A 24,524-nucleotide genomic window follows, 5' to 3' on the forward strand; every position below is an offset into this window, starting at 1 on the left:
CCCTATACGGGAAAATTAGAACCCTCTGAAGGATGACCTAAATACCACAAGTTGCGAACTACCAGATCGAATGAGGTTTAGCAGTGTAGGGTGCAGGTGTGTATCTGAGATGATGGATTTGAGTGGCTAGACAGAAAGTAGTCTAGTCCTACTGTTCACCAGTCATATGCAGAGTGTTTGAAATCTCATCCTTCTTTCATCCTGCCATTATCATGCAAATATAAAAAAGGTGTAAAATTTGAGATTCTACCCATGGGAAAGTTTGACTTTTCAATCCTTGTTCTTCCAAAAATGGAAAGAAAAACAATCTTGGAACTGGTGAAAGGAAACATTTTGACATTTTCACAGGCACAAATGTGCTGACCTTCCCTAAATTAAAATGTTGTACTTGGACTGATTATTTGCATTATCAGAGCTGCAGTCCTCAAGACAGCTCAGGATGACAGAAGGCAGGGCTGCTTTTTCCTGTAGGGCTTGAATGTGTTCTCAAGTACCAAGAGCTCAAGACAATGGACAAGGCTGGAGACTCACCCCATAAACGAGTTCTCCCACCATGCCGTTCCACGTTTTGGTGTCGGGGTCCCGGGCTCCGTACTTCCCATCTCTGACAATCTCCAGCCGGTAGTGGTAGCCAACATGCTTCGCGATCTCAGCAGCGAGCTCCACACAGTAGCCTTCATACCTCTCATTGCCTTCAAACTGATTGGCGTTCTTCTTGAGCATCACATATGGGTCTTCCTGGCACAGAGAAGACCCATACTGAGCCATACTCTACATTCTAGAGATGCACATCAGGGGCTCAGTCTAGAGCCCAGTGTGCAGCTTCTGGTCCCCTTGCAAAGCTCTAGCTTTGCTGTACCAAAGGGCACAGTCAACACACAATGGGCTTATTTTAGAAGGTAAAAGTGTGATTTTTATTGTGGCATTTTCTGTTATTTGTGTAGAATCTGTGTGCAGGCAGCTTCTGCAGTGGTGGGCCTGAGGGGAATGGGGTAGCTGGGGGAATTTGGGCAACGAATCTTTCAGTGCAGTTCTGCAAGGGATATTTAGTACATCTGAGCTGTGAATTTTTAAAGGCATATCTGCCTGCGTGGGCACAGGCAGAATCAAATCTGCTGGACAGGAGAGAGCCTTAAGATGTTTAACTCAGTTTGGGTACTGTGTCTTCTCTGTAGACTCACAGTAAGCATTCAACAAACACGTTAGTACAATTTCGTGTTTCTGCAGGGTAAGCGTATGCGATGGCACAATACATGTTACTGTACATTATGGAGTACCTATTATTCCTTCGTGATTGTAGTGGAGATTTGTTTTTAAAGCTATGATTCAGCCTCACTGCACAATACAGCTTATCCTTCCAAAATTACAGCCCCCATTCTGTGGGCTAAATACGAAGCACAGGTACAATGTTCCTAATTTACCTACGCTGATGCTTCTACTATCTTGTCATAATCTTTTGTACTTTCTACACTTAAGCATGAGAGCTCTTTAATATCTATTTAATTCACCACAGCAATTTTCAGATATCTTTATGGACCCGGCAGGAAACAGTAAGCGCTGTTATTATTATTATTGCTATTATAAAAATGATATCGTACAAAGGAGGGCACACAAGGGGGAAGAGGGAGGCTGCACATCGGAGAGCTGGGATAGAAGTCACAGCACTTACTAGGATAGTTGTGACTATGTAGGTCCTGTTCTGGAGGCTTGTAGACTCATTGCCACTTTGAGTATCTATGGCTGCTGGAACCAACTTCTCATCTTCATTCCAATACCCAATCTGCCGAATACAAAACCAGGATATCTCACTGATATATCTTTGTAATATTGACCAAGATACAGTAACAGGGTCATCCAAGCAGGATCAGCTCTCTCTGTATTTTCATACCCAACTAGAGAACTCCTCTCCTGACTCTTGATGTATTTTTCCAGGGGGACCAGGAACTTCCCCATCCCACCATGCCTTCTGCCTGAAAATAATGTGCATGAAACGCTACAGCAGCAGAGTGCTTGTATGCATGTGAAAACATTTTAGCACATGGTACTGGGGGACTATTGCCATTCCCTGCCTCATACCTACGCCAAGAGTTCACACTTCCCCTGTGTGAATTCTGAATATTTTTCTAAAGGTGAGCATGCCTCCTGCATGTCCCAGATGCTACAGGGTGATAAAATGCCATCCTGCAGCTGAAAGCCTGAAGGAACATAGGACTGACTCTTAGGACATCTTGAGACAACAGGACAAAAAATCAAATGAGGAAAAAAACCCAACCCCGGCCAATGTCAGAAAGTTTGGGGTTATGAATAAACTGAACAGTTGTAATGGGAAGAACTCTCATGTTAAGTTGTGCTTATTAATAATCAGGGATTTGGGCTGATCTATCACTGCTTGCAGGTAAAGCAGAGCGCCACTGAATATCACTGGGAAGATCACTGTTGAAGTTATCCGCTTTGAGGGCTTTATTTTCTAAGAGGTTTTCCATCACCTCATGTAAGTATGAAGTTGCCTGAACTCTGCTTGTGTGAAAGGAATTTCTTATCACAGTAAAAGGGAAAGGGTATTAACATAGGGCACGACCAGGAGCCTGCTGATGGCAGATTAGAGATCATAACAGCTCAGGAGAAAAAATCTACGCAGGCTTCTTATCTCTCTTCATTGCACAGACAAAAAGAAAGCAGAGTGAGGAAAGAGCTTCCAAAGCTCTGCCTTAGGGCAACATAAATGGAGACATGTATGTTTGTTTTGCACCTCTAACCTGGTGGATCCAAGGCACAATATGCCTCATGGCAGTGATGTGTGTGTCTTCCAAACAAATACAATTTCTGTCAGTAAATACACAGCAAAATCAAGACATTTAGCCATTCTGTTTCTTCTCCTCTAGACTCTTTCCAGACTGCCAGCTTCTTGAAGTTCAGAGCCTCAAATTGGACATTATACTGCATTTGTCCTTTTATGAATACCACATAGAGGAGGAAGACCACTTTGTATGTCTTCAAAATGACATTTCTTTTATTTCTCAATGAGAAATTTGCCTTTTTTCCCTTCAGTGTGGTGGGCTCTGATCTCACATCAGTTGCTCTCAGCTGCAAGTATGAATTGGGGGTAGGGGCTGTAAATGTGGAACTTTCACTCTTTGCAGTTTTCTTAGTTTCAAACAAGTATTTTATTTTTCAGGGGATTGAGGGGGTGCAGAGTGATTCCAGTGAATGTGCCATTCCAAAATATTTAGTAGCTCTCCTTTATTGATAGAATAACTGAGTTATTCTCTGTTCCTGAAATAAGTAGTATCTAAACTGGAACATAAGAACATGGACTCAGATTTTCAAAAGGATTAGTGTTTGAAGGGCTCAGCGCTCCTGAACAAGGCCAGATTTTTTAAAGTGCCTAGAATATAGAAAGGAATAAAGACTCCAGAACAGCACAAATGTCTGTGTAGCTATCATGACATGCTTAGTGCTAAAGCTCTCGTCACCTCAAGGAGAGCAGAGTTAGGTCAACATAAAGGGTTCACTTACACCAGTTAGGGCAGGCAGCTTCTGCCTGGCTCTGCCTTGGCTCATCCTTGGAAAAGAAAAGTGGGAAAGTGAAGAGCAGACAGTTGTGTAGTTGGGCCTGAGCCAACGTACCCTGCCAATAGCGAGGCTGAATTGACCAAGCTTTTACTACCCTGGAAATCCCTGCCCCACAGCTGAGATGCCCTTGTTAACTTGCCTTGCCTTTTGATAACCCCTTCCATATGTTGTATTTTTTTAGTAAAATACCACAAGTTCTCTCTAGTGCTTGGCTTTGCTCATGCAGAGAGCTGGGAATGCACTCACGGCGATGCCACGTGCAAGCTTTGATGAACAGAAATGTCTGTTGAGACTTAACCACACCGTAACCTGAACATCAGGCTGGTGCCTGACAGAGGATCTCAGGTCGCTCTCTACTTTACCTTTCTGATCCCATCATGTTTCATCTCAATGACATGGAGGGTGTAGTTGGTCCTCCGTCCCTTCTCGTTAAACTGAACGTTGCCAGACAATCCTTCAAAACGGACCTTAAAGACATAAATACCAAGGAAGAGAGAAAATCGGTCAGCATCTCACGCGGTGGTGACTTGGCAGCAGTAAGTGGGGAGGGGAAGAAGGATGGAGAGTGCAGTCACATCTCTCAGAACTGTGCAGGGGAGACAGGACATCTATCTGACACCGTGCTTTCATGCTCTACAGCGTGCCTGGACATGTGCACAGCCATTCTCTTAATTTACTCTTTCTTTTAAAAACTCTTTCTCTTAAAACTTAGTGGTCTGTTACTGAGCTTAGTGATGCATAAGAGCTAGATCACATGCGTGAGCCCAGCATGTCTTGGGATGTGACAGTGATCTAAATCAGCTCTGAACTCCTTGGGTTTTGTGGGTTTTTTTTTGTATTTCCTAAATCTGACCTGGAGTCAGGATTTGATAACGAATTTGTCAGTTCAGATCAGGAACTGTATTTGCAGGAAATATGAAACAGCTCCCAGCTGCCGTCTTTTGATAGAGAGGAGTCTATCTGTTAACAAACAAATTTAATTATCTCTACTCCAGCCTAATAAAACCTGATAATTTAGTATTGCAAACGAAATTTGCATAGGAAACTTTGAATCACAAATCTCTGCTGATAAAACTGCCCAGCTGAAGAGTGTGGCTCCACATCACATCCCACATCCTGAACTTCTCTCAGTGTGGCCGTTTGACTTGCTGCAAAAGTGTCCAGCCTGGCATGGAGAAGGGCTTCCGACTTGAGTCACATACAGTGTGTGGAGACCAGGCGGGGACCAGAAACGTGGGAAAAGGAATGCAGATTTGGATCTTATAGAGACCACCTAGAGAAGTGCTCATGCCACCAGTTTGGAAATTAAAAGTTTGTTCTCAGCCATTCCACTTGCTTTGGACAAATGTGTTGTCCCTGCAACTGAAGTCCTTCCTCATGCAAAATGGGAACAGGTATTTAGCAACCTTTTTAAGCACTCTGAGATCCTTGGAATCTTGGATCCGTGGTGAAGCAATGAGGATATATCATTATGGAGGAAATCTGTTGCTAATCTGCTCAAACTGTGCTTGTTTTCCAGCTATTATCACAAAGGTTTGTCATGAAAACGAACATCTGCCAATATTTTCTGAAGCTCCTTCAAGTCAAGAGGTATTCTCGGTGACATTTCTCTCTCCTCATAAGTCACAACATGCCCATAAAAGATAGATGCACTGGAAAAGCACCATTGTCTTAAGCACTCCCAAGCCTGCTTTTTCATGGCCCCTTTGCTTTTCTTTTCAGGTTCTGACCGTCTCTGATGCTCAGGTCATGGGTGCTCATGCTTTGTAGCTTTATACGCACTAAAAGACAGGTGTGCAGCATCAATTTCTTCTACCTGAATGAATGAAATCTTAATCCTGTGATATCCATGTGGCACTGAAACGGCAAAAGGGATCTCTCCCATCCATGTTGGAGGATGCAGCACAACTTTTCCATCATTTACCATCCTCTGAGACCTCCTGAATCACTGTAAAATACAGTGAGGACTGATTTCAACAGTGCTAAGCACCAGTAAAGTCAACAGGAGACATGAAGAATTTCAGCACATTTGTGTTTAAGACACAGGCATGTGGTTCTTTGCTGGGAGAGCTGGAGTGGAAAGATGCTACTGTGGTTTACAGGGTTAGTCAGCAGTTAGGGACTATCTACCTGTTTATTAGATGTGGTAACCAAACAACATTAACAAAAAGAAGTCTGTCAAAAATTAGCATAACCTTTTCAAAGTACAACTGAAACCTCAGTGCATCGGTTTAAAGCAATATTTTGTGAGCATTTGCCTGGAAAAAAGAAGTAATTCTCTTTAATAAAAGCATACATTTTGCTGAAATATGTTAGATTTCTGTTTATGGAAAATTGCAGAACGTTTTAAATTGCTTTTCATCTTTGCTCCTGCCATCCATGACTCCTTCCTACAAGGCAATTTGGGAGCTTATTCTAGATATTTCAGTAGAAATAAGTAGAGAAACTTTTTGCTTTTAAACAGCGTATAAAATTTTAGGTATTAGCAAATGGGAGGTGAAGAGAAAGCACACTGTGAATAGCTGTAAGAATTGCCCTAATTGTGAATTTTTACAGAAAGGATAACTCAAACCTTCAATCTAACCATAAGTTCTTCTACTTCCATCTGCCACTTTCTTGTTACAATACTAAATGTTGGATGATTATTAAATTCATAGTTAAGATTTCCATCGAAGATTTCTTCCCCTGCATGTTTCAGAGCCTTTTATTTTGACCATCACAACTGAACTGGTCAAACGCTTTTAAAATTATAATTTTTCAATAATAAAGAAACAACTTTTGCAAATGGCTCTTCATATTCTTTGCCCAATATCACTACAGTTGAAAAATCAAGACTTTTAAAATTGTTTTAAAGAAGATACGAGGAAACTTCAGAGGAGGTTTTCCAACACACACAAAATTGTATTTTCTAGCTGTCTAATATTGATATCCTATTCTCATAAATTCAAGAAAGGAAAATGCTTGAGAACCCATTGCTCATCAGAAGACTTCCAAGTATTTCATGTTTATTAGGTAACCGATCTCCCTAATGCATCAAGGAGGCTGATTTATTAAAAGGGTTTGGAGAAGCTACGACAGTGATTTGCCCAAGGTCATACAGAAAATCAATGACAAGCTTGGGAACAAATTGAACCCAAGCAAAAAAATCAAATCAGATGCAAGATTTGGTTTTAAAGGAATTGTTATTTACCAGTAAGCCAAAACCAAATCAAAACAAAATACTTGGGGAAATTTACATATGATGCAAATTAACCGAATTAATTTTATTTTCTTGCCTCCTTCACAGTTAAGGAAAGAAGATGGAATAAGCTATATTTGGATAACACTGAACTAGCAGTATTTGCAAGGAATTCATCTATTTTTGTCTGAAAAAAGAAAAATGCTAGAAATGAATGTCAGTCTTGGAATCTAATGAAATTTTCAAATAGTCTACCTTTCTAGAACTTTGATAAGAATGTATTGTTTTTCTCTCTTGCTGTAAGTGTCATGTAGTATTTTTGTTTACTCAAACATCTAAATTTTTATACAGGATGAAAAAGCAAGATAATCAGATTTAAGGAACAAACTATCTAAATGGTTGTTATTAAGACTTTAACGAATCCTCACAGTATGAAATAAGCTATAATCTCGGTTTGGAGAACATTTTGATGACAGTCAACACATAAGGCAAAATTCACATGGTTTCAAGCTTCATTAGCAGTCTGGAACTGAAGTTGAGTTCACACAGTGTCAAAGGATCTGCAAAAAATATGGTCTGAACAGATCTCTCTCTTGGAAAGAGGGAGATAAAAATAGGGACCCATGATTTTATGGGATAATATTTTGGCTTTTCCATCTGAGGAACTTCAGCAGAGATTAGAGAAAGCAAGGACACATCGGATAGTACCAGGAAGAGCTGTTTTCTGGGTGCACCCCTGAACTCTTTAGGAGACCTGGCTCTAATTGGAAGGATCAGTTCCTCATTCCAAGTGATTTGTTTGAGTGTTTCTGCTGCTAATCACCCCTCTTCCCTGACCCACAGGCTATGTTCAGCCATCCTTGCAGTGCACACATTGTTTGGGTTTCAAACCTGCTGCAGGGCCCTCTGGATGTCGATGCCTTGTCCCCAGGGCACGGCCGGGTTGGCAAGACAGTCCCCGGCATTGCCGCGACGGGAGATGTCGATCCGCTGTCTCCGTAGGTTCTGGAACGCCTCAGCCATCACCCGGACCCCATCGTATGTTAGAGCCGATGTGTACTAGAAAGAGAAGAGGAGTTGTACATTGCCCATTAGGGTGAGCTGGCCTTGGGTGTGCTGCACTCATTTGCCTCACAGTAACTTTTCAGATTATTTGCTCTGTTTTCATCCTTCCACCTATGAAGTTCAACAGCCTCTATACTGTCCTGTTGACTTGTGAAAGTTGGTGCCTTCTTTCACAGAGGATGGGAGAGCGAAGGAAAAGCTCCTGATGTGGATTCAGATTGCACTCCCTGAAGAGGACTCAGCCTTAAATGCCATTCACCTGTTACCCAACCCTTTGTGTTCAGTTAGAATCCTCAACCTCAACTTTTAAAGAATACATTATACAGTGTAAATGTGAGATACATGAAATCAAGCACCAGGTGACTCTTCCTGGTCACAGATGGAGACCAGAAAACTCTACTCCAATGTGCAAAGACTCTGCAAAAGGTGAGTTTATTCAAGCAGAAACTTGTACAGAAACCAGTGTAAAACTCCTGGTATGAACGGTAACCATTAGAGTTAATTCCTTTTCCTATGATCACTTATTAATTTATTTGTTTGCAACTTTCTTAAACTAATACTTTCAAAATTGACATTTCTATTGCTGTTTGTCACAAGTGTATTTGTTTTCAAATGTCAGATAGAAAAAAAAAACCACCTCCCCCTTCCGCCTGCCCCTCTGCAGCTTCAAGGTCTGCTGTATTAGGATTTAAAATATATTCCCCTTCTGTTGCACATACTGATTTGAAATGCTCAGAAAGAACATCTGGAAAGACTTTATCATCACTAGATACCTAGTAAACAAGTCAAAGGCTAAGAAGTTAACGAGGTTTTTTCTTTTTTATATACTGAACATTATGAGATGTTTAATCATTAGGTTTGAGGAGGGTAAGAACTGGGAGACTGAGTGAATACACTAACTTGTGTATTTCTTAGCAGGCACCAACTACTGCATCGTAAAATTTAGACTACGTTGAGGCACCTGGAACAGATAATGTTCATAATTATATTAAGTGACAGATTTTCAGAGTGAGATTAAAGAGCTCTGTGTGATCACAAAGAGGTGCGCATAACTTGAACTGAGCCAGACAGACCCTAAAATAAATGTGGGGTTTTTTATGCCACTTGCCTTTGGCCTCTTCCAGTCCACACGGGGATGCTCCCTGGCATCATTATTCCTCCACTGCTGCATGATCCTGGCGGGAACAGCATCCGTGTAATTCACCAACTGGAAGCCAGTTACATTGGCTCCGCTCTCTTTGAATTTGGTGAGGTCAATATCCATGAATCCCTAGTACATGACAGAAACAGGAGAATCTCACCAGGGGAACACATCTCTGGGTGGGTAAGAGGACTCCTGCCTACCTATGAATATGGCAGACAGCTTAGGAAAAATCTCTTTTCTCTGTGAGGTAAAGTCCGATTCAAGCGAGGTACCACTTCACTGACCATGGGGTGAGCTTGCCTTTCTCACAGGCTCTGAGCTGGACACGTCCTGCAGTTTCCACCCAGGGATACAAATAGTCATGTCAATAACAGCTCATTTGCAAGAAAGCTAGCAGAAGAATGGAAAAATATATCCTGAATAATGCTTGGATGAAACTAATAAAATTCTCAAAATATATTAGAGTTTTTCACCCAGCTCTTTTATGCACGCAGTCACCAATGGATAGACTATTTCTTTTCAAATCACAGTTAATAAGGAAAAACAAATCCTGAAAAATGAACTTTCAGCATATCATGAAGTAAGTGGTTGGTCAGCTTGTCAAAAGAGCCTGTCTATTACAAAAGCCAGTTTATAGGATTTGCTAATTTGGGAGAAAAAAAAGGTACTTTTTTGGACTTCAGATTACTAATGAAATACATTGCTTTCATTTCTTTATTGTTCTCCTCTACTTCTTGCCCACTGCATGTGATGAACACAAGTGCACAAATACACGTGTGTTGGGGTGGCATTGTAGAATTAGTCACTCCTGTTGAGTCAGAAGCAAAAAAACAATGAGAGATACACTGCAAGCAGTATGGAGAAAAGGTAATTTTTTTTGTTTCCCAGCTTTGATCCTATCTCTTCAGCGCTGCTATGCAAAACTGTTTGCTGTGCCTCCTTGCACAAAGCAGGTGCTTGAACAGAGACTCTGACCTCCTGCTTTGGGCTGCTGTGTGTGGGACAGGCTGAAGTCTGGTGCTTTTTCTTTTGGAATACCAGCACAAGAGATGTGGTCAATTATTCTCACTAGTACCGTCAGCAACCGTAATGCATCGGGGAAAATGAATGCGAGGACTGTGCACAGTGCTGTCACTTGAGCAACAGAAGAGAAGAGCTTGGTTGAGCTCTGCCTTCCCTCTGCCCTGCTGGTGCATCTCTCTGCAAGCACCTTCTCAACCTGCCACTGGCTTTCTCTCCCTTGATCTCAAACGTATGATGATGGTGTGAGTTAAAACAGTCGAGACACGTTATTCCCAGGAGACCCCAGTCAGGCTCCCAAAATGGTGCTCTGTGTGCATAGGCTGAGGGATCTAATTAGCTTATTCACTTCCAAGGCCAGGATCAAGCTGTTAGATGGAAACCTGTTCTGGGAACAGAGAGCTTGCAAGGAAAAGACTAAATTGCCCTCTTACATCAGCATCAGACCACGGGAGTCATAAGTGACTCAAAAATGTCTTTAAAGACTTTCACACTTTTTTTTCCATCTTTTTGTAAGCAATTTGGCATCCACTTACAAGGCTGAGGATTAGATATAGGTGTACAGATGCTCTAAATAGATGATTTATTTTGCTTCAAAGTGCAGTGATTTAGGTTTAAAAAAAAAAGTGATATTTTGTGTGTACGCATTCCTCAGAATGCTGGTTAAACCCACATCAATCTCGTTTGTAATTGCGAGCGTAGGGGTTTCAGAAAGCCAGAGCTGTGATTAATGAATAGGAAATGCAGCAGGATAATTGTCCCTGACACCTTAATGCATTTCAGGCCAAGTGTTTTTTGACACGTAGAGCTCCTAAGGTTCAGTAAGAGGGACCTCACAGGTTGCCAACTGGTTATTCATGGCTAGGACCAAATTAGACTGACATTTTGCTCCTGGGAGGTACTCAGGGGAAAAAGATCTGTCAAAAGAAACTACCACACAGCAACTTGAAGTTTGTGCTACCAGCTCCTCCTTGGAAGGCCTGCAAAGGCATGGAGAAAAGTCCAAACTCACAACAGAGTATCAGTAAGATGTCTGGTGTATTTAACACCCTCAACAAGCAGATTTACACAGGAAACATCAAAAAAAAGACTATGACACCAGTGACGAGACAGCAGTGGTTGAAAACACTGTCCTTCACTGTTTTCCCCAAACAAAACTATCCTGAAACTGAAGGAAGTATTCAACAATATTATTTGGGGTTCATCTTACATTTTAAAATTTTAAAACAATCTGAATAGAGAAAAGCAATTATTTCTTCCTGAAGATTGTACCAATTTTTCCCCACTGATTTTTGACACAGTTCAGGTTCTTTAAAAAAAATTAAGACCTCTGAAGATTCTCCAATTGTTTAAGACATTTGGGACCATAGAGGACATCATTAACTGTGAATACATCTTTGCATTTTGGTTGTTATCAACTGCTGAAATAACTGTTTTCACCTGTTATCCCTCCTCCACATGCCCCCGTGCAAGGTCAGCATAAGAATGGTCCTATTTACAAAGGAATTTTGATCACTATGCCACTGAAATATGCTCAGAGCAGGTCTGGGTGACATGACAACCAATGAACTGGGAATACCAGAGGTCAGATATTTTAGAAAATAATTGCCAGAGGAGGTGAATTCTTTCTGGCTAACTTACAAACAAGGAAATATCAAATGTTATGCAAACTGTCTCTTGAAAATTCTTCTATTGACAAAGTGGCATCAGGAATTAAATATGCTTATCTGTCTTTCTGGAATATCAGTCAGTGCTTGTAAGAAACAGGAGAACAGGAGAATTATGATATCTGCAAGTAAAGAAGTCATCAACCATCTGTCACCTTGTACTAACTATAGCCACATGTTGCAAAAAAAAGGGATCTTTCATTTAGTTTCCAACTGGCCATATTTGGAAAACAGAAAATAAATTCTTAAAAATTTACTAAGGAAGGACTGCAAGCCACTACTGAGGGGCAGCAGACGTGCTTTTGCAGCAATATGGTTCATGTCAACCAGTCTGGGAAAGAACCAGCACAGACATGCTTCTCTTTGCCATGCAATCAAGTACAGCAAGAAGTGAACAGTGCTGGAATGATGTACTCAATGGCCAGCTGGTTTTGAAACCCTTTCAAACGTCAAATGGTTTTGAAAGCCTTTCAAAGATTTGCCAATGAATACTGGAAAAAGCTCACTTTGCAGCCCCGTTCGGAGCCCAGTGGGCGGTTCAGGGCGACGAGCTGAGCCCCTGTTATTTGGTGGTATGTGACTTTCTTCAGGCTGTTTAGACCTGAACCATTTGGGACATATCTGTTGGACATGCATGGACATGGCTTCACCTCCCTGTGCAGCACCGCCAGCCCCCGGGGAGGAAGAGGAGGAACAGAGGAACTCGGGCTCCAGCCCAGGCGCGGTGCCAGCACCCCCGGCAAAGCAGGCGTAGCAGGACCCAGAGGCAACACGGAGCTCCCCGGGGCTGCGGGAGGGTCACTGCCCAGCACGTCGGTACTCCGGGGGAGACAACACTTCTGCCGGCACGGTTCTCTCTGGGAACCATCAAACCCCGGCTAGAAGGGACATCACGTCAGCCAGCCCACCCCCTGCCCCGCAACAGCATTAGCTGTCCCTTTGATTTAAACTCACTTCGCAAAATCATCTCAGCAAAACAGAAAATACGGCCTCCTGCTTTGCGTATGCCTGGAAAACGCCTGGCTTTCTCTGAACGCCATCGGTTGAGCAGGCTGACAATAAACCCCATAAATCTGGAGCCATCCACGCCGACGGGCTGAGGCAGCCTCCCTCCTCCACGCCTGCCTGACTCACAGCATCTGCAACGCACGGTTTGAGCAACAGCCAGGCTCAGTTCAAAGGAGGAAACTTGCTCTTTAGCCCCTACCATGGACTCTTCTCTCTGCATTAATGAACCTCATAAAGCGACTACATGTAGAAGTCCTGCTGCTAGTAAATAACATGGGCAGCTGTTACAGAGCTTCACGCCTTCAAATAGAAAACAGAACAGTACTGGGAGGTTTTTTCCCCTCATTGTGTTTTCCTTGCTGCATCTGTTCTTTTTGCTGTTCTTAAACTGAAAACAGTTTTCAGCCAAAGGTTGTTTTACTGTCCCATTCGCTGCCTTGGTTGCTGGGAGAGGTGTCAGCAAGTCACACATTTATATTCCTCTCCACTGCTTGTGGGCTCAATCATCAAAGGAAATGCATAATGCAGGAAGACTGATGACTTGAAATGGGCCTCATGAATCCATCTTGATTAACTGGTCCACAAAGGATCTGCCTTGAAATGAATGTCCCCCAGAAAAGAGCCAGCTCCTTATTTATACCCGGAACACCATGAGGAGCCAAGGCATTGCGTGGGCAGTGCAGGGAAAGCCTCATTCCGTCGTGCATGACCCTCCTCACATCTGCCAGCACCACTTACTTCCCTGCATCTCTCCTTCCACCCTCGTATTTCACTGCCTCACTGTCCTAAACCTCTGCCTCCTCTCCACACACTGATGACACCAGGCAGCATTGCTGCTTCTGGGACATCATCCCAGCCACGGGAATGCCACAGGCAGCAGCAGCCTCACCTCTGTACCCAGACATCAACAGGCAGCCGGCCACTGCCCCACACCTTCAAATTCTCTCTGTATTTCACCAAATTGGTATTAATTGTACTTTCCCTGCGGCTGTGCCTCCTGCAGTATAGTCGTGCCCTTGAGGCTGTGGTCACCGGCAGCGAGGGCTGAGCTCTGGGCAGGCTGCAGCTCATTGTCTCATCAACCTCCCCACAGCCCAGCTGCAGCACAGCTCAAAATCTCCGTGCCTTTGCTCCAAGTCTTGGCTTTTCCTGAAAGAAAGGACATTAGAGAGTCTTCTTGAAGACTGCTGCGTTCCTGAGAAACACTCTTGTTTCTTCTCCTCCCTCTGCATCTTCTGAGCCCTCCAGAAAAGGGCCTGAGATCGACAAAGCTCATCTCTGAATGATGGAAAATGACCCTTTCTCTTGAGTTGCCTGGAGAAGGCTTGTTGGCTGAACCTAACACAGTCCCTCCTGTCTGGGATGAAGAGACTGGGGTCTATTTTTTTCTTTTTTTTTGGTAAGTCACACACTGAAATATTTCTTTTTAAGCAATTCACCCTGAGCTTGGGTGGGTGCCACAGAAACCTGTGGCAGCATTGGGAAACTGGCTCAGCTCTCTAGATGCTACCCATGTGTGGCTTGCAGTGCCAGACTGCTTCCTCCTAGCAGACTGTATGATTATAAGAAACTTTGCAAAGCAAAGGAATTGCTTCTGAATGGCTGTAGATCAGCTGAGTGAATGCAAAGTGGCTCCTGTCATTCCAAGGTACACTGGTGTCTTTCTGCAGGGAGCAAGAAGTCGAGTGTTTCCAGACGGAGCATCCCTAACACACCAAATTATCTTCAAGCTCGACTTCTCCAGTGAAGCATCATTCCTCATTCCCATCACTTTGTATTAATAAGGACGGTATGTCAAAAAAGAGCCCATCTGCTCAAGTCTCGTTCCAGCATGCCTTCCAACAGGAGCGGCCTTCTTCTCTTCTGCAGAATTATTAAAGTGTCAAATCTCATTGTGGCAGCAAAACATGTGATTCCTCACTGTAACATAGAAGTAAGTGAAGAAGAAAGGGAAAAGAAAGATGGGAGGAGGGGGGACTGTCAGACAGGGTCCCAATTCTGCAGTTTGATGAGTCTGTTTTGTCCTGGTCTATTGATGCAAAGCAAATCAAGTCAGGTGAGAATCCAGACTTCAAGGATGTGGGGTTGGAGATGACCGGTAACTTTTCTTTTTGTTACCTTTCTACAGATTTTCTTTGTGATATGATTTACATCAGCCCTGTCCTACTGCTGCAGCACATTCTGGATATAAATGTTCATACACATCGTGCTGGAAAGCTCGGTCCAGGCAGAGGGACAGATGCTCTAGGTGGATGTTCATGCTTTAGAGAGCTTTCAGAGCAGAAACTGATTCAAAGGTTTGGGAAACGTGCTGTATAGTGACAGATGCCAGGACTTCAATCGAAGATATGATTAAGGGATGGCCTGATCACAATTTACAAGGACCAAAACGTCAGTAATGGAATATTTGGTCTAGCAAACAGAAGCATAAATCTGATGGAGGAAGCTGAAGCTAGGCAAGTTCTGACTAGAAAAAAGCACCGATGAAGTCACCATGAGGAAGATACTACAGATTTACCCATCACCCCTTGCCAGTTGAGTCGGGGTAATGGATTAGAAGACTGCAAAAGGCTGAGGAAACCTGTTAGTTTAACACCCTTTTGCTGAGATTTAAGCAAACACATTTTTCCTTCCAACGGCTGTAATATAATCTGTCAGTTACCCACCTGATGCTCAGCGATTTTTTTTAAGCCACAGTAAGTCACTCATGCTTTTGAGCCCTCATTAGCTACTACAAAAATCCTTCCAAGGTTGCAGTTCATATTCTCCTGTGTAGGCAACTTTTGTATCAAAACCAGATGATTTTCTTTTACATGAGACATTCTAATTCAAGCAAAAATTAATTCAGGGCGCTGCTGTGTCTTTTACTCTCAGTAATTCAGATGAGATAACGTTATTAGGGTTTCTTCTGCTTAATAATCTTTGAATCAGGACAGACAAGCTGTTTGGAAGTGAAATGCAGACTTCTGAAAATTCAGAGATATATCGTATTGTCTTCCTCTGCCTGGAAAACCCAAGTTTTCTCATGAGCCTACTTGCACCAACCTCTCAGAAAGAGGAAAGGTCTAACTGGCATAATTTTAGAAACCTAAAAATAACTTAGGACATATCTGTCCAACATAAGAATATCATTTTTGCAGGACCAGGCATCTTGAGATCTTACCAGGATGAGAAGCCGGCGCTGTACACATCCTTTTGGAAACTCCCACAAAACAGAGTTTCCGATCAGCTAGTGATGCAAACCTGAGTATTGCTGACCTTGTTTGTACCTTCAGTCAGCAATACTTCAGGAGCAGGAGACAGCGTTTAGAACTGAGGATGATTAAAGTCAACATGGCAGCTTGCAAGACGACGGCACACAGAACCGCCACATGTTAGCTCCAGGCAGGCTGAAGCAGGGGCTCGGTGCAGGGAGCGGAGCCATCAGCACACGGCCAGTGCCGCGAGGCACACTGCTGGCGTGGCGGGCACAGCTCCTTGCAGCAGGCTGGTACCCAGCCGGGGCACAGCAGACCCTCCCCGGGCGGCCCCAGCACGGACGGACACGTGCGGCGTTGCCTTAGGGGAGCTGATCTCTGCCTGCGCTGGGGGGACTTTGCTCCCCGGCGTTGTGGGCATCCTTTTTGACAGCCAATTCCGGAGGGTACCCCTTCTTCATGCCCTGCACCAGGCATGGGTCTCAGGTCACTGTATCTCAGCCCTGGTGGGGCAGAAGATCTCCCTTTCGTTTTCGGGGGGAAAAAAATCAGAGAGGCCCATTTAAACCCCAGGGGAACTGAACCAAACCAGTACGTTTTGCCTGACTGCTGCACAAGCCACTGCTGGCGAAGCCGCTGCGCCGGTCGCCTCCAAAGCTACCACAGCTGCTTGCACGGTGAACCTCTGTCCGTGGCCTAACTCGGCGCTGACACATGCTGATGTAAAATGGCACAGGAAAAAATGCTTACCTCTGCTAATCAGCTCTGGTTCTTGCCTTTACTTCTCCCTGCTACTCCTAGCATCAGCAATCTCCTACACTTGTCTATTCAACTTCAAATGAGAGCATTAGCTGAAAGAACAACCTGGACTAATGCAGCAAGAAAGAAAAAGAGGCTAAAACACTGTATGTGGCAGCTGTCTTTCACACTTTTCTTTTAAAGACAGGTCACACGAATGTCATTCATTTTAAGACAAAGATTTTCCTCTGCCCCAAGAGAGCTGATGTTCCCCCGCTACAGACGTCAGTCAGCCTACATCCCTGGCGTAGGACAAACAGGTACACGAAGCCAAGGTTATGGGGAGAAGGCCTGTAACATCAAAAGGAAGGAATCCCAGAAGTTTCTAAGCTTGCTCCTCTGATAGCATTGACTTGTATATTTTTCCTTTGTGGCTGCTATACTGATGCTCCCAAAGGCTGAGAACAAAGCTTAGAAAAATAAGACTCACAAAAACAAACACTTCTTAAAGTTGACCAACTTCTTTGAGTTCCAGAAAGAAAAAGAGAGGGAGGGAGGGAGGGGAAGTACGATTGCAACCCCCCAGTGCCAGTACACCTGACAAATATCCAGGCTGGCAGCTGGTAAAAGCTGATTTGGGTAACTCTAATGGGTACCAGTTAAGAATCAGGTTTTCATGAGTTTGCAAAAGCCATAGACAATGCCCAATTTTCCTCAAGGGGAGGCAGGGATGCTCAGAGGAACCTTTCCCCTGGCAGTGATGAGGCAGACAGACCTTTGTGGGATGGGCAGGGTCGAGCAGACAAGACAGGCTGTGTCTTTAACAGGCATAGCAGATTTGGAGAAGGATGTTTGCCCGTGGCCTAAGGTGCAGAACAGTTTCATTTTATTTGTGAACACAGAAATATTATTGTCTCACCTTGGCAACAGCAATTTCACTGAAAAAGAAAGCTTGTTTCTGCTAGGAAATACTAGCTTTCATTTGCTGCTACTTGTCAAATTCTGCTTGGTGCTTTACTACAGCTCACCCACAGCAACTGCTGGGCAAACAAGCAGTGATTAATGCAAACCAGTCCCTCTTTGTTCATGAATTGTCTGTGACCAGACAGGGAATTCCTCCGTGTTCAGAATGTGCCCATGGATGATTTTTGTAGGTCTTATTCAGCCAGCGCATTGCCTTGAAAACTCATTTGCTTTGCATTCCTGATGTAACACCAGTTTGGAGCTCCTGTAGCTGGGCAGTAGTGTGCTGCTGTTTGTTTTTTGGCTAAGTATAGCTCTGAACAAGCATATAGCACAAAATAAGAATTTCTGTGGGGTTATCCATAAATGCTTCCCAACACTTGCTTCCAATGTGTCATTTCCATAATTATTTCCCCTTGGGAAAGGGCCCAAGAAGGTTGGGAGTGTTGCAAAAGGCAGGTATTGAAATTCATCCCCTTGCTCCAGTTAGTGCACGTAACTTGGTGGCTATGAACCAGCTGAGGACTCACTTGACCCGTGCAAGGCAGAGCCCATCCCAGCCAGGGCTGGGAGCCTCATCTTCGTATAGGATGAGAGTCTCAAAATCAGAACTCCGTCAATCAGCACAGGGGACAAAAAATAACTCATTTGGAAATGTTCAGGCACTTGCAGTTTTCAGTTCTTAATTTATTCTCTTACAACCCAGTACTCCAGAATGAGCCACTTCCACAAGCTCGGGCAGTTTTCTAGGCGTGCGAGTGTGCACATGAGGGTACGGGGTTGTGTGGGCAATGCACGCCCTGTCATCTTAGGACTTCTCTACAGGGGAAAATGTGGGGTGTTTAAGGTCTATCCACTACGTGTATGAGTCAGTGGGAATAAATTACAGCATGTTACACCCTCTGAAGGCTCTAATCCAGCAATGAGATGTTCTTAGAAGAGGGTAAATCCTACTGTGATCTCTTGGATCAGAGCATCCACGCTACGGTTTAACCCTGCCAGACGCCAACTTCCCACGTTCTGCCAATCCCTTACAGCATCCCCAGCCATCCCTGTGTAGGGAGGCTTGCTGTCCTTCCTCCCTGCCATACGGTCTCAGGAACACAAGATCTTCACGGCCTCTTTGCCATTCCCCTTGCTGCACTGATCAGCGAGTAGCTCTCGTGGGTGCAGCACATCACGGAAACTGATTTGGCTTCTGGTGCCTGAAACTGATATGCATGGCAGAATCACAAAGCTTGTTCTGCCCTGGAAAAGGCCTTCTTAACCTTAAGGGGTGCTAGTCTTTTTTTTTTAATAGTTTTCCTATGTTGACGGATTATCCCCTACTTTTTTTTTTTTAGATACTAACAGTGGATTCCGGTGGTCCCATCAGACCCTGTGGGTCCCAGGGACCCAAAGCACCCTCCACTGAGCTGCAGCTGGGAAGAAGAGTCTTCCTGAGGAGGGGCTGGGGAAATGAAAAGCCTTTTGCTCTGAGTTAATTATTTATAACCCATGTTGGCTGAGTATGCAGCCTCTTCCAGCCAGCTCTGTCCTCTCAGCATTTGTACAAAGGCTAAGAAAACAAATTAAATATGGGAAAAGTGTGCTTTGTCAGGCTGCAAGTGGGAGAGAGTGCTGTCATAAGATAGAGGGAAATGTCCTTCAAAACTCCAACACCTGAGTATTAGACCACCTCATGCCTCTAATGTATTTATCCTTACGAAACCATGCAGAGAGAAGAGGTGATATCATTCTCATTTAGCCTCCTTCATGGGTATGCATAAAAGCAGCCCAGACACACACACCCCTGCTACTCCGGATCGCTTCCCTGCTTAACTTGAATGAAGGGGCTTTCATAAACATCTGAGGACCGGGACCTGGGTTGCAGCGAATAATAATATTTTTAAAATTAGCAACTGAAGTTGTTGGCTGCTCTGCAGTTTGCGTATCTCCCCCTGCACAACGTAACATTTTTAACTTTGTAATTACATGGTAAGCACCCTGTGTAGAAGTGCAGAGTCAATATTGGGGCGTCGTGGGGTAATTACGTGGCCATTTTGGTCTTGTAAATCACAGAGTTATCCTGGGACTGAGAGAAGGAGAATGGCAGCGACTGCTTGACTAATTGGTAGTTTAAAGTTTAATTACCCCAGGCCTGACGTGCTGCCTCGCAGGCGCAGCTGTGGGAGGGCAGAATGGCTCCAGACCCCGCGTGGACACAGGGGGTCCTGAGGACAACAGCCTCAGCCCCGCACTGCTGACACCAGCCCGTCCTCCGCTGGGCATCCCCCTGGACGGACGGGACGCGTCTGGGGAGGAGAAGGTAGGAGCTCTGCTGCGGAAAACCTCCAGCTGCCCTATGGATTGAGGCTACTCCTCTCTCCCTTACCTCCTTGCAAGCTTCCCTAGGCAGAGAAATTCTCCATCCTCCTAGGAGAGGACGGCATATTGCTCCAGAAAGGTGGTCCTGCCGCTGCCCGATACTGCTCTGTCCTCAGGCAGCACCTCCCTGCATTGAAGGGAGAATCCTTTCCTTAAAGAAATCTCTATAGCCAATTCATTCCTTAGAGCCATGACAGTCAGACTTGATTTAGCGACTAGTTGCACATATTTTGCTTTTACTGGAAGGTCAAAGGGATCTTGGTGCATCGTCATTAACAAGTCTGCCCTTAGTGGGGCGCTCAGGATGGCTGTGAAACACTTCCCCTGCGGGATGCATACTGAAATGGGGTTAAAAATAGTGAGAAAACGCAAGTTGTTACCAATAGTCAACAGCTTCTTGTTGGCCTGACTGAAACAAGCTAGGAGGGCAATGACGGGACCCCAGGTGCCCATGACATACAACAAAATCATTACCGCAACAAGCATTAGTTGGCAGTTCGTTTAATTGACTTTGAAAGATGCAGATAGAAGCTGGAGGCAAAAAACCCAGCAACCTTGGAGATACCCTGCAGATAATCTTGCTGTCTCAAGAGAGAAAACACCACAAGGAGAATACTGCAAAGGGCTTTGGTATTTTTTTTACCCAAAAGGTAGATGAGAAAACAGATGTCCAGCTCAGTAAGTATAAATATAGTGCTTTACAAAATATGAGATAACAAAAAAAACCACCAATGAAGGCAACTCACCAAATTTGCCAGAATGTAGTGGTACCCATTCCCATTTTTTTCAAGCTTGATGATCTGCAAGATGAAAACCAAGGGTATTTAGCAGAAGCCAACTAAAGAAGAAGAGCTTCATTTATCTGCCCTTCCTCCCCCTCAGTTTTGCCCGATGAGACTGTTCAGTTGTGGACAGGAAGACAAAACAAAAGGAAAGTTCACAATTTTGTTAGAAGAAGGGTAGAGCTTTCACACATGACATTTGAGCAGCAAGTCTGAAATTAGGCAGGACAGGATCCACAAGCAGATTCCACAGGCAGGGAGAGTAAACTACCTAAACCAACCTGTCTCCTACGGGCTCATGAGAGAAAAATGAAACAGTGTTGGTTTTTTTAAAGATCAAACAAGATTTATATTTCAGACACTAAAGGAACAAAGAGTCCATTTGTCCTGTGAACGCAGCTGAAAAATCAAGCAAGACTAGAGAGCTATTTTGCACATCCTCCGAGCCAGAGTCCCTGCCGAGACACCTACCTGGGCGAGACGTCAGGAGGTTTAGGCTATAGGGCAACCTTTCCCCTTCAGTGCGTCGGGGTAGCTTCAAACCACATCTCCAGAGCAAAGCTGCCTGGGCAAGCCACAGAGGATTCCCCTTGCATGTTCATTGGTATTACTTGTATCTTTATATTCAGTGTCCCAATATATGCTCTTTGCCACTTACTCCTTTCTCCCTGATGCCTGCAGAATTAGGTTTTTGATGTCTTTTATCAGATCCTGCTTATGGTTCTGTAACTTTTGAAAGTTTCTGCGTTAGCTGGAAAAGTTTCCCTTTTCTAGGTAGAAAGGCCCCGCCTGTTGCAGGCTTGCCTGTGATTATGGGGGACAGTAATTGATCAGATGGTCCCTAATTGCCTCTGTCTCCTTTGATTTTAAAAAAAAGATCACATTATTCTTGCTGATTCCATATCTCCACTGAAATTCCTCCCCATTGATTTCCAGCAGCACTGTTAAATTCTTACCAGGTTACTAGAGCCAGTTACCATCTGCATTTGAGCCAATCCACGTAGAGAAAGACAACAGTAGAAAAAAAGAGCCCAAACCAACATGCCCTCAGAACCTGTAAAAACACGAGAATTGCCAGTTTCTGAGAGAATTGTGCTGTTTCCGTAAGGTTTCTTTGCTGGCAACACCACCTCTTATTTCCATTGTCATATGAATTGATTCTGAATTGCTGCCTGCATTGCCAGCACTCAGGCAAAATCTGCACGAACAGTAGCGAGGCCAGACAGATCCTCAGAGCCAGAATGACAATAAAAAGACTGCTGTGTTGGATTTGACCAGAGATCGGTCTACCCAGGACTCCTCTCTGATACCAGGCTGGTAGCAGGTGTTTGAGAAGCATCAGATGAGGGCATGCACAGACGGATCTTCCCCATGGGACAGCACTCCCAGATAATCACGAGCAGCCATTTAGGGATTTCCAAATGGATTATAAACGAGCTGACACTTGCTCTGTGCAACTGGTTCATCTGCCTTAGCCTTTCTCTGATGAAGTGCTCTTGTATGCACATTAAAACTCATCTGGTTCCCAGCATTAACGTGGGGGTGGCAATTAAGTCCAATGAAGGCTTCATTTAGTAGCGGTTTCTTACACAACTAACATCAGCTCCGCCAGCTGCACTGCCCTCTGGTTCTCCGCACAGGATCCCTCAGAATGGCTTCTACTGAGCAGTCTGGAGCCCTCAGAAAAAAACTCTATATACCTAAGGCTATAAAGATATATCTATTCTTATTATGGGTAGTTTTCTGAGTATCTTCCAGATCTTGCCAGATCTGAGAAGCAAAACTAGACCCAACTTGTCCCTTTCCATTCATCAACTGAGACCGACCTTTGCAGTAAGTCCCAGACCTTGTGGGAGGAAGGAGCATCTCCAGGGCACTGGGGTGTCTAAAAATTACGATCCAATTCCCCATTTATCCAGTGTCAACAATAGCTGGCATTGGCTCCTTCTGCCCAAAGTCTCCCTTTGTTATTTTATTAGGTGTCAGAGTCGATGAACCGGAGAGGGCTGCCATCCAGCTTTCCCTGAGCTGTTAATCTTGGAGACCATCCACCTGAATTATGAGGCTTGCTTCCTGTGTTTTACACAGTTATTTGTGATCTTAATTTATTTTAAAATGCTTGCTCAGTCCTAATGTGTCCGGGCGGCGGTAGCAAGCTGAGGTTATAATAGCATTTATCACTTAGCCTGAATGTGGTGAGAGGCTGTGCTGGGCTGCATGCTGATAGCTCACTTGGGCCACCTAGGTTTCATTACCCACTTCTTAATGGGCCAGTTTGACATCTATTAGAGAGAAATCCTCTCAGAGCGAAACAGTAGCAAAGGAGAAATTCCAGTTATTCATTTTAATGAGAGACAAGGAAGAAACAATACAGGGCTTTGATGGAATACAACGCACCGCTTACTTATCCCATTAAGGCTACACAGTGCAGCCCCGTGGATATCCTGCCCTGAACCAAGGCCTGGCTCATAAACGACAGTTACCTCGGCAAAGATAAATCATGCCCTTGAGACATGACACAAAGAAATCTCTGAGAAAGAAATCAGGTCATTTTCCCACGTATCGTTAACACTGAGCACTGGCTCCTCTATGGCGGCAGTCTCCAGAACGCGAGGACCGCCTTGCTGGAGTCAGCGGTGGCTATTTGTGCTATGTGTACGGAGTGGGGAGAAGAAATTAAAAGTATGTGCAAGCACCAGCGCGTACGTGTGAGGGACTGATGCTAAACAGCCATCTCCAGCTCCGCTGTTCACCAGGGAGCACAAACCCACAGCCACTGAAAGACAGAGACAGGCTTGTCAGGCAAGAAGAAAAATGCATTAAAATGTTCCGGAGAGGCTGAGGCAGCTCTTTGAACCCCTCAGACGCTCAGAGAGCCCGGGCAAACAGAGCGGTGACATCCACGCAGAGGTTGCTGGTGCGGTGAGCCGAGAGACCGGCTGCCAGCCCGAGTTTAAGTCCCAGCTGAATTTCACGTGCTAATGAGCCGAACGCTATCTTTGACTCCCTCCGGTCATCCGCATGTTGTGAAAGAGCTGGCATCCCCTGCTTCCAGTGGGATACCTACCTCTGCTCTCAGAAATCCCTGCGGGCTCCAAACAAGAATTCAGACGAGGAAGAAAATGGACTACACAGGTCTGAAAAAGTTATTCACAGCAATATTCCTAACAGGAGCGTTACCTCCAAGGCACAGACTTCTGTTGGAATTGCTCTGTCTTTAATGGAGGAAAACATAACATTGTCCCTCTTTCACCTGGGAATGGGTGTTTTTTTACAGCACTGCAAAACAAATAATCACAAGATCTGGATTTTTAGTGTTCTTACAAATAACTTTACTTATATCTACATTTAACTCTTGCTCCAGTTATGTGAAGAAGTTTGAAAGAAAGACTTACTTTCCTGCCCATATTAGAAAAACTAGATAATATTTGACTACAGAACTTAACTTTCTGTTAGACAAACCAGGCTTAAAACATCATTAACCCTAGAAATCTGATATACCTCATAGGATAGTCTGCAGAAAAGGAGGATTCACTGCCTAGGTCCTGTCAAAAATTTTGCTCACCTGCAACTACTCCATGGTCAGAGAGAAGACTTTACCCTCCAGAATAATCTGGTCTCTCCTTCATGAGCGTGGCCTTTACTTTGAGGTTAAAACCTGCTACCTGCTTTGTTACGGTACATAAGAGAGTAGCACCCAGAGACATCCAGCAAGGACGGATTGTGCTCGCCGCCGAGCCGTGCAGCTGTGAAATGGCAGTCCTTGCCCCCGACAGCGAGCAGCTGAAGTGTGAGACAGGAGACGACAGGTAGCTTAGACAA

General features: G+C 44.3%; 1 protein-coding gene across 5 annotated transcripts in view; it reads right to left on the reverse strand.

The window, feature by feature from the left end:
• Positions 1-24,524, reverse strand: part of GRIA1 (glutamate receptor, ionotropic, AMPA 1) — a 124,697-nt gene that overhangs the window by 36,005 nt on the left and 64,168 nt on the right. For all 5 annotated transcript variants that reach the window (XM_010295716.1, XM_010295719.1, XM_010295715.1 and 2 more), the window contains 6 exons: positions 20,667-20,720; positions 8,925-9,086; positions 7,643-7,810; positions 3,936-4,040; positions 1,670-1,780; positions 532-738 (listed from right to left, as the gene is read on the reverse strand). In XM_010295716.1, coding sequence (XP_010294018.1) covers positions 532-738; positions 1,670-1,780; positions 3,936-4,040; positions 7,643-7,810; positions 8,925-9,086; positions 20,667-20,720 — 807 coding nt within the window. The remainder of the gene's footprint in view (positions 1-531; positions 739-1,669; positions 1,781-3,935; positions 4,041-7,642; positions 7,811-8,924; positions 9,087-20,666; positions 20,721-24,524) is intronic.

Source organism: Phaethon lepturus, unplaced genomic scaffold (assembly GCF_000687285.1).
Source record: "Phaethon lepturus isolate BGI_N335 unplaced genomic scaffold, ASM68728v1 scaffold2681, whole genome shotgun sequence".
Taxonomy (NCBI): Eukaryota; Metazoa; Chordata; class Aves; order Phaethontiformes; family Phaethontidae; genus Phaethon; species Phaethon lepturus.